At 34.2% G+C, this 10,880-nt stretch overlaps 1 protein-coding gene across 2 annotated transcripts in view; it reads right to left on the bottom strand.

Moving 5' to 3' along the window:
- The window catches only part of CCSER2 (coiled-coil serine rich protein 2), a 99,043-nt gene extending 91,345 nt beyond the window's left edge, over positions 1 to 7,698 (bottom strand). The window contains exons 1-2 of one of the 2 annotated variants that reach the window (XM_011355347.2): positions 7,564 to 7,698; positions 6,727 to 6,889 (exon numbers count right to left, since the gene is read on the bottom strand). In XM_011355347.2, coding sequence (XP_011353649.1) covers positions 6,727 to 6,875 — 149 coding nt within the window. In that variant the 5' untranslated portion in view covers positions 6,876 to 6,889; positions 7,564 to 7,698. The remainder of the gene's footprint in view (positions 1 to 6,726; positions 6,890 to 7,563) is intronic. The other variant, XM_011355346.2, reaches the window with a different exon arrangement.
- Between the last annotated feature and the right edge of the window lie 3,182 nt (positions 7,699 to 10,880).

Raw genomic sequence — 10,880 nt, 5'->3', positions numbered from 1 at the left:
ATTTGTAAATATATATATATCTGATAAAGGACTAGTACCTAAAATATACAAAGAACTCTTAAAAATCAACAAGAAAACAACCCAATTAAAAAAATGAGTACAAGATCTAAACAGACATCCTACTAATAAGGAAGATGTAGAGATGGTAAATAAGCATATAAAAAAATGCTCAAAATTATATAACATTAGGGAATTGCAAATTAAAGCAAGATATAACTACACACCTATTGGAATGGTTAAAATCCAAAACACAACACATGCTGATGAGAATGCACAGCAACAGCAGCTTTCATTCATTGCTGGAAGAAATGTTAAATGTAGAGCCACTTTGCAAGACACTTTGGCAGTTTCTTACCAATCTAAATTTACTCTTACTACGTGGTCCAGCAATTGTGCGTCTTGATTTTTACCAAAATGAGTTAAAAACCTATGCACAGAAATGTTTAGAGCAGCTGAATTCATAATTGCCAAATTTTGGAAGCAATTATGATATTTTTCATTAGGTGAATGGATAAACAAACTGTAGTGCATCCATACAATGGACTATTATTTAATGATAAAAAGCAGTAAGTTATCAACCCATGAAAAGACATGGAGGAACCTTATATGAATTCACTTAAACTGCTAAGTGAAAAAAAAGCCAATCTGAAAGGCTATATACTGTTTTCAACTATATGGCATTCTGGAAAATGCAAAATTATAGAGACAACAGAAAAATCAGTGTTTGCCAGGAGTATTGCCAGGGTGGAGGGTGGAAGAGAAGGAAGAGATGAATAGGTGGAGGACATGGGATTTCAAAGACAGTGAAATTATTCTGGATGATACAGTAATAGTAGATGTATGTCAATATGCATTTGTCAAAGCCCAAAGAATGTAGAGTGAATCTCAATGTAAACTATGAATTTTAGTTAATAATAATGTATCAATATTTACTCACCAGGTATAACAACTAATGTAAGATATTAATAATAGGAGAAGCTGTATAAAAGATGGTGAGGGAGTATATGAGAACTCTCTGTACTTTTTGCTCAATATTTTTGTAAACCTAAAACTGCTCTAAAAATTGAAATAAAACAAACCAAAAAACAAAATGACGGAAAGGAAGGAAGTACTTCCAGAATGGCAGAATAACTATCTCCAAAAACTCACTCCTCTGTAAAAGCACTGAGGACGATGGCAAATTTGTCAAAATCAAATTTTTCAGAGCTCTGGAAATCAACCAAATGCTCGCAATAACCAAGGAGCACTTATTTTATAAAACACACACACACAGAGCTAAATCTTGGTGAGAAAACAAGCTCTGTGGTATTTTAATTTTTCTATTGACATGTCTAGCTCCTATCTCCCAAGCTCTGTGGAAGCTTTAAAAACAAAAGCCTTCCAAACATGGTAGTAGTGAAATTTAGTAATCACTAGGGGATGGGCTGGGAGGTAAACTGAATTTGAAACTCCCCAAAAAGCACTACTTCCAGACAACTGTTACTATTTGACCTTAACTGGCACCTCCCTAAAAAAGGCCCATTCTCAGCAGTTGTTTTATTTGACCTGATTCAGAACTTGTTCTGTGAAAACAGCCTTATCTATAGTACATTTATTGGAAAAAAAAAATCAGTGACAACTGTTTAAAATTCCAGCTGCCTGAGACAGTGATACCAATTGGGACAAACAAGATGACCAAAAAACTTCTAAGAAAAACCTGAGGAATGAGATGTCCACAAGAGGCTTTGAAATGCTCCAACGAATTATTGGGCATAGAGAAGGCCACAAACATATACAGGGCTGTGTGCACACCAAAGAAATATCTGAGAAGGCCTTAATTTCTCACCTTTGGCCAACCTTGAGCCTCTGAGCAAACAGGAAATGAAGGGAAAGGTAGAACTGTAAACTGCTTACCAGGTTGTTAAAGGCATCCCTGAACACATAGAGAGCCCCTTAGCAATGGCTGAAGACTTACTGGTTCAAGGCATTTAAGGAAATCGCTAATCATTAGCTCAACAAACTCCAAAATATGATAAACTATAAGAGAGACACACCATAGTTAAACAGTCAAAAGCCAAAGAAAAAGTGAGAATTCTGAATGCCGCAAGAAAAAAGTGCCCTATTATGTAGAAGACATGCTCAATAAGATTAATAGCTGACTTTTCATTACAAAGCCTAGGGGTCGAAATGTTAAAAGGAAGAGTGTCAACCAAAGATTCTATATCCAGCAAAACTATTCTTCAAATTTAAAGAGAAATTAAAACATTCTCAGATAAGCAAAAACTGAGAGTTGTTGCTATCTGACCTTTCCTACAAGATATACTGAAGTTGGAGACTTCAATACCTCCTTTTCATTAATGGATAGAACAACTAGGAAGAAGGTCAGCAAGAAAACAGAAGACTTGAACAACTCTACAATCTAACAAAACCTAACAGACATCTATAGAACATTCATAGAGATTGTTCGTAATCAAAAAACTTGCCACAAAGAAGAGCCCAGGCCCAAATAACTTCAATGGTGAATTCTACAAAACATTCCATGAAGAATTAACAAAATTCCTTCACAAATTCTTCCAAAAATGGAAATGAAAGAAACACCACTCAATCTATGTGATTATAATACTAAAATCACACAAAAAACATCTCGAGGAAACTACAGACCAATATTTGTTATATATACAGAAAAATCCCCAACAAAATACTAACAAATTGAATCTAGCAACATATAAAAGAATTATATACCATGACCAAGTAGGATTTATCAGAGAAATGCAAGGTTGGTATCAGCCAATGTCATACATGACATAAAGAGAAGGAAAAACAATATCTCAATAGACTTGACAAAATCCAACACCCTCTCATAATAAAAACATTCAACAAAATATGAATAGAAGAAACTTGTCTCAACCTGATAAAGAGTATCTATGAAAAACCCACAACTAACATCATATTTAACAGCGAAAGATTGAAAGCTCTTCTAATATCAGAGACAAGACATAGATGGTGGCCCTCACCACTCCTATTCAACACTGTCCTGGAGATTCTAGCCATAGTAACTATGCGGGAGAGAAAAAGAAAAGTATTCAGATGAGAAAAAAGAGAGTAAAACTATTTCTATTCTTAAATGACATGATCTTGTATATAGAAGTGTAAGGAACTAAGGAGCCAGAGAGTTATATGAACCATGCACAAGAACTTTAGAGGCACTCATTTTGTAGCAAAGCTTACAATGAAGAAGGAAAGTGAGCCAAGGGCTAAGATTTTGTTAGCTAGGGGTAGGAAACAGTAAGGAGAAACGGATACAGCCAAATGCCCAAAGTCTCAAAGGTAAGAGACTAAAGAATATTTCATTTAGAAGTGACAATGATAAGTAAAGATAAGACCCCACCTCTAAACAGTTAAGTACTAGAATAACAAAAAAATAAGAATCTTTCATTTAAGAATGCTTCTGGGGAATTAGTACATTTAGGAGAGTTAGATTTCAGTTACAATCAGGAAAATGTAAGAAAATAAGTCAATGCATGAGTTTGTTAGGATGTGAGAGAATTCCATATAGCATAATGGAAGGTATAGGGGAAAAAGGAGATCTGGGGAAAAAAGAGGAGTGAAAGGTTAGGCCAGGTGAAAAGAGAGCACAGCATTATGATAAAATTACAGATGGTCTCCAACTTAGGATGGTTCTACTTAGAATTTTTCATTTTGTTGATGGTGCAAAAGCGCTATGTATTCATTAGAAACCATACTCCAAATTTTGAATTTTGATCTCTCCTGGGCTAGCAGTATGTGGTACAATACTCTCTCATGATGCTGGTAGCAGCAGTTAAGCTGCAGCTACAGTTGGCCAGGTGATCATGAGGATAAACAACCAATACTCTATAGTGTATTCATCGTGTTAGATTTTGCCCAACTGTAGACTAATGTAAGTGTTCTGAGCATGCTGATGTTCAATAGGTTAGGTGTATTAAATGCATTTTCAACTTACAATATTTTCAATTTACGATGAGTTTACCAGGATATAACCTCATTGTAAATTCAAGAATATCTGTATAAAGTAGATCACTGGTTCTGAACCACCAGTCCCCTGAGTTATGGATAAGATATAATCCTATAATTAGCTATGACAATGATGGGAATTGAAGGACAGACAGGAAAGGGAACCAACACTCAAGAAGTCATAGAATGGGAAGAGGGACTTTTACACATGTAATATTAAAAAGGCCCTGGGGTTAGTGCATCCAAACCGTTTAAAATCACGGCAGAGAGAAAATGATAATTTTAAGGTATGCTGGAGTAAGGTTTGTCTTGCATGAGATTTCTCTCTCTACCGTCCATCCTCGTAATTGGCTCTTGGGGATCTAGAGTCTCAGCTCCCACAGAGCCACACCAAAGCCTGAGGAGATCAATAAACTGGTTAACCGAAATCTATTCATAAAAATAATGGTATGCGCCTCAGCTCACTTGTTGGGAAGTTCTGTGCTGAATGAGTCAGATTAGAAACCCCTAAGAATGCTGTACATTTCTCTCATTGAGAATTAGCAATGTGGATGATCCCTCATAATAATATATTGTGTAGGAGAGATCTGTGATCATATGTTTTGGGAAATGGTTACATATTCTATCTTTTACCACCTTTTACAAAATCATAATACTATATTAATATATAAAAGGCACTATGGAGTCCACTATTTAAAAAACCTCATTTAACTTTAACTTGTTCATTCTTACACTCATGTGATCTAAGAATCTCTCTTTTCTATACTTACTGACTTACAGTAATATAGTTTTTGGAAAATGTTGCTTAACTTTTCTGATAGATAACTAATCAGCCTCAACTTGATCATTTCCAGGGACAGAGATTACTACCTCTAGGTAATTCATTCATTTTGGAGAGTCCGATTAATAATCATACTTTAAGCTAAATTTGCCACTCTTTATCTTAAAATGCATAGTTTTGCTATCTAGAGTTAGAAATAACATCTAAACAGAAACCAGTCGCTGCATGCTCCTAGAATCCTATATACATTACTTTATTGAGGCAACAGTCATTGCAGTGCACTAATACTACACTGTAACTATCTACATACCTATCTCTCCCCACAGACTCAGCATCCTGCCAGCAGGAAGATCTACTACTCATCTTTGTATGGGATGGAGGAGGCACATGAATATTCTACCTAACCAATATTGCAGTGATTCCAGCTGAGCTCACACACTGCATAATTATTTTTATTGTCCTCAAAACAATGCTCCAAGAAGCTATTATCAATGCATAGCTTTCATCTCTCACGTGATAACCAAATACATCCCAGCATGAGAATTGAGCACAGAGTTCAACATATGGGTTCTCAATTTCTATCTGTGAAATGAATGAATAAATCTTATCTGAAGTATAAGCAATGGTTCACATTTTAGTTAGACTTCTGAATTTTCATAAGTTGGCCTTAAGTTTACCTTCTTATAAGCCAACTACTAAAGATGAGGGAAGACTATATTTACACTAGATTCTTGTCTGGTAATACCTACTCTCTGATGCCCATTCCTTATCAAAAGCCCAGATGTAAGAAACAGAAAAGCCGAAACAATGCGTGGAAGGATATGTACCGCATGCATTCTTTCAGATCTTCTAAATTTTATCCCTGCATCAAATTATACCAACAGAAGAATCTTTAGTTGCACATCATTTCATGAACCACTGCAGAACTGCCTTTTCTCACTTGGGAGTTCTCTGTAGCTTGCATTGAAGAATGTAAGTAAGAAATAGACTTGAGGAATTTATCATTATTTCTACTTTGGGAAGCTAAGACCTGTCCGCTGTATCACAAAGTATTTTCCTTATAAAACTACATACAAAGCAATCTATTTTAGGGTTCTGTCTCATAAAAGCCAATCAATTCAGGAGAAACATGCCTTTTATGTACACTGCAATTCTTACAATGGATCGAGTTTTGTTCTTTGCTTTGGCTGCAGGGAATCATAGAGCCAATTTTTTTTCTTACTTCAAGAACTCTAACAATTACCATTTTTTTCTTACTTCAAGAACTCTAACAATTACCATTGGGTGCCTATGTAATTTAGATACTGCTCCAGGCACTTTACTTTTATCCCTGATCTTTGACCAGTGAGAGAAAGGCATTATAAACTATTCTACAGATGGTAAACTGAAGTAGAGAGGGGTTAAAGAAATTATCGAAGCTCACAAACCTAATTTATGCCAGGCCAGGGTTTGATCCCAGGCTTGATCCCAGGCTTGAATGACTACAGAGCCACATTAAACTTAAGGTCTGATCAAATTAAAGACTATGCTACACTTCAAAAAGGAAAAGAATTATACCACTGTACAGTATCTTCTTTTGTTTCTAACAGTACTTGAAGAATTTTAAAACCTGAATTTATTATATAAGCAAAAAGAGACAAATCACTTGACACCAATTTTAAACATTTAAAAAAATATTAAACTTTAACAAAGTCAACATTTAATCATTCTCAAGTGAGAACTAGAAATCACACCAAAACTTAAAGTCCAAATAGCAGACATAAATATAACACTCATTTTTATGATAAAGTTAATGAAAAAAGATTTAGGTCAAAAAAAAAAAAATTACACATATTATTCCAGTTAGTAGTACATATAACTTTAAATGTTTTTTGGTGCCCCAAAAACCAGACCAAAAGAAAAATTTTTTTTGAGAAGACAAGGGGGGAACATTATGACTCAAAATTAATCATAAGGCAGAAAATTAGACCCACCTGCTCAAGTCACTTTTTCCAAGGTGGTGATAATGGTCAGGAAGGCTAAGGTGGTAATGTTCTTGTCCACTCCACCTCTGGGGTGGCCTTTTCCAAAATCCTTCCTGAGACTGCCGAACATTTCTGTCTGATCGATCAAAGCGGTTCATATTGTCACACTCCACTAAACAAATTCAAAAGTAAAACACTATAAACATGTACGCACTCTATAAAAGTTAACTACTTATAGCCTGATAATTAAATGCTGCTGAAAATATAAAAGTAATATTCTAAAAAGATAAGTCATTTGTATTATCTAATCACAAAACCAAGATTTCCATAAGAAAAATAACCAGTTCTTTTAGTAAAACTGAAGTTTATGTTATTAGAACTGAAGTAACTTTTCATATTAAAGTCACTTAAAGTTCCACTATTTTAAAACAAGCAAATTATATTTGAAATCAACATTATACATTTTAAACACCAGTAATCAGTTTTAAGTGGTTTTCATCATTATTACTAGTTGGTTCTGAATTCAGAATAAAAATGATAAAAGATTTTAAGTCTAGTAGAGAATTCATTCCTAGAAATGAATGTCACAATTAATTTTCTCTGATTTCAAGAAGCACAAATTAACTTTTTATCTTGAACGAATCATATTTTTTAAATTAAGCTCACAGTTTTAGAAAGTAAGCCACTTCGATCTGCCTGCAGCAGAGCTTGTTCAAAAAGTCTAAAATGCCACTGAAAACAAAGCCAGTACTTTGCAGCAACAAATAGTACACTCCCTGAAATCTAAATGCCACAAAAACACGAAAAGAATCTCTTTGAAACACCCCAAGCTTCTCCTTCACTTACCCAAACACTTTTTCCTCACATATCTGAGCACTCACTAAGAGAGTTACTTTGTACAAGGGAGACATTGTGTCGCCTGCTGCCTACACAGACATAGTTGCACACAAGGCACTGACAAACAGGCCTTCCTTCCTGCTCGAGTCCCAGCCCTCCCTGTGGGAAGCAAGCCCAGTTTACCCTGTGACTCCATCTTCGCTCAGTGCTTACATAGCTACTGAGTTAGGACTGTTACTAAAAATACAACTCAACACTAACCCAGGCCAGGAAAAGGAAAGGTTTCTCTAGTCTGAGAATTATTACATGAGAAAGTTCGAACACAGCATATTCAGAATTCCCTGTGATAAAAAAAAAAACCTTTAGAAATCAATGTAATCCCCAATTTAAAAAAAAAAAAGCTCATTATTTAAATGATTGTTTTCACTTAACCTAAAATGTGAATTTGAAATATGAAGTGTTTCATATTATAGTATACCAGATAAAAAACAAACTTCCCCACTCCAAAGAAAAGATAATGTAGTTAAAATATAGATGCTCATATACACTGAACTCACTGTAAGATAATGTAGTTAAAATATAGATTCTCATATACACTGAACTCACTGTAAGATATTTCTTCTAAATGCATAATAATTTAAACAGGTTTTAAAAGACGCTGAAATTTTGTTTAAATTCATTAGAGGAATCAATTTTGGAGAAACACTGTACATTTTACAGTGTTTTTAAAAAAACATTTTAATGAAAAAAATTTTTAAGCCTTACCATTTGAAATTATTTTAAAGAATTTTTTGTCATCTTATTGAGATAAATTAAGATCTATTTTTTAGAGTTCAATTATAGAAAACCTGGCTGTTAGAGAGAGGCATGGTAACCATTATACCCCCCAAAAAAATCATGAGTAGAAAATGAGACTGCAAAAGAAAATAAATTAAAAAATAATCCTAAAAAGGCCTGAAAGTGATTTTAGTTCACATTTGTATTATACTCATAGATTTTGTTAAGTTCCTTAAGTATTTCTACATGGCATTAAAATGTTACTTTAGCATGAACAACTCTATATAGCTGAGAGATAATCTATATCCACTTTTAAATGTTCCGAATATTTTTTTCTTAATTCAGGCTGATAAATACTACTCACTCCCCAAACAAGAAATTCTGTCATAATAAGAACTTGGTATGTAATTAAGATAACACAGTGCACACAGAGTAACAAGAAGCAAACAAAGCAGGCAAACAGGCCAGGAGATGGAGTTAAATACTGAAGGAAATTACAATGTAGAAATTAATGTGCTGCTTTTGTGTTTGCTAAAGGTTGCTGGTACTACACACAGCCTTCAAGTTAAAGAACCTTTATTGAAATATAAACTCGAACATGAGCAAAATAGCAAATAAGCACCAGAAACAAACATTTGTCATGACCATAAAATACTGGTAGAAACTGATACAGAGAAAGCTTTCTCAGAGATATGACTGCTCCAAAAGATTCTGTAGGAAAGGTCTTACTTATACTCCTACCTCAGGGTTCTATCAAACATGTGTTTATATATTTTAAAATGTTACTAAGAAGATAATGTGAAGTAACATTAATGGTGGTTTCTTAGAAAAGGTTAAAGGTTCTCTGACAGAATTTTAAAAATATAGAAAAGAAAATGAAAAGGAAATAAAATTACAAGATGGAGATAAAATCAGTTTCCAGAGTCAATGAAGGAACAGGACAAATACAACTTAAGAAAGGAAATAAATCCCTCTGAATATGTAATACTCAGATGAGGCATACCTAAAAGCATCCTAGCCTGAAAGAGTTTTAACCAAAATGCTGATCAAAACTATCTACACATCAGATTTGGTCCTATGAGTTTAGGACTAGAGAATAAAGGCCTGAAAAAGGTTGCCAGCTCAAAACATAAAAGGTAGGAGATTTTAGTATGCTTTTTTTTTTTTTTACTATGAGTAAGAGACAAAAAGATAATACCAGGGCTTTCACCGTCTGGAGAGAGAAAGTGGATCTAATATAGCTGACCAAAAGGCAAGGGATATGGGGATGCCTATTTCTAACATTCAACATATCCATTTCTTCTGATTTGATAAAGGAACAAAATATGACACCGAAAGTTACCTAGATGATTTCTCTGGTACCTTGTCCTAAGAAGGCAATGGATGACACAGGTAACTAACAATTGGTTATGAAGATAATAGGAAGAAATTACACATCACGAATCCTGGAAAAACATGTGTTTTGCTGGAGATTTTACAATCTAGTCAGGAAAGCTTTTAATTGAAATTGTCTTGAAAGAAGAAAAGCTTGTGTTAAAAAAACAAAACAAAACAAAAAACACGAACTTATTATTACTAAACATAATAGTACCTAAAAATATAAATAAATTTCCAGAAGAAAATACAGTAAAGCGGTCAAAGACAACATTACTAACTTCACAGGACTATACTGCAATATAAAGTTTAGCAAAACTGTGGCCTTTGGAAAAATACCATGAAATAAGTATAATTTAATAGTCACCATAACTTGGTGGGGTCAAATTCAGGAAGTAAACAGACATCTTTTCAACACAGAAAAGTTTAAAACCAGAGTGAGTAGAGGAAACAGCACATGTAAGGTATACATTACAGAAATTTCATAAATATGAGTATTATACTACAAATGTGCCAAATGCTAAAATTTAATCTATATACGAGAGATCGTTAGAAATTCTTGAGCAAGAGAATAAAGCAATACAACTGTGCTTTAGATAGAACAAAACTGTTTATTTAGGAGACACTAGAACAAAACCAGAACAAATCTCAAATACCCAATGGTCCAACAAAATAAATACAGATTCCAAAATTGTTTCCTTAAGAGATTCCCTGACTAAGGTAAAAGAAAAATATAAAAGAATTAAAACAATTTATCTTTTACATCCCCTTCAAACTGCAATTCAAACCTAAAGTCCTTTCTCCTCTTCTCTCATTCTATGCTCCTCTATCTCTCCACCCAATCTCTCCCTTTGACTTTTCCCCTAACGAAGCTGGCCAGAAACCTCAAAAGCTCAGTATCTCTTAAAGGAAAACCTCCTTCAAAGGAGAGAAAATCCCTAAAGGTTGATTAGGGTTTTCTGACCTATTTCAGGGAACAAGGGTGAAAGGGGGAGGAAGTCAGAGTGACTTTCCTGCTTCTGCCATTTTCTTAAATTCTTTCAGCTTACAATATTCAATTTAGGGTAGTGTATCCTAAACTCAATTGCACAGAAAACCAGGAGAGGTTAGAAAAGGCCTCTCAGAGGCTGCCAGCAAAGTCTTTTGTGTGAACATAGATTTGGCTCTTATTCAGG

Source organism: Pteropus vampyrus, unplaced genomic scaffold (genome assembly GCF_000151845.1).
Source record: "Pteropus vampyrus isolate Shadow unplaced genomic scaffold, Pvam_2.0 Scaffold20, whole genome shotgun sequence".
NCBI classification, from domain to species: domain Eukaryota; kingdom Metazoa; phylum Chordata; class Mammalia; order Chiroptera; family Pteropodidae; genus Pteropus; species Pteropus vampyrus.
The sequence above is the reverse complement of the archived record's forward strand: the minus strand, read 5'-3'. Positions and strand labels throughout refer to the sequence as shown.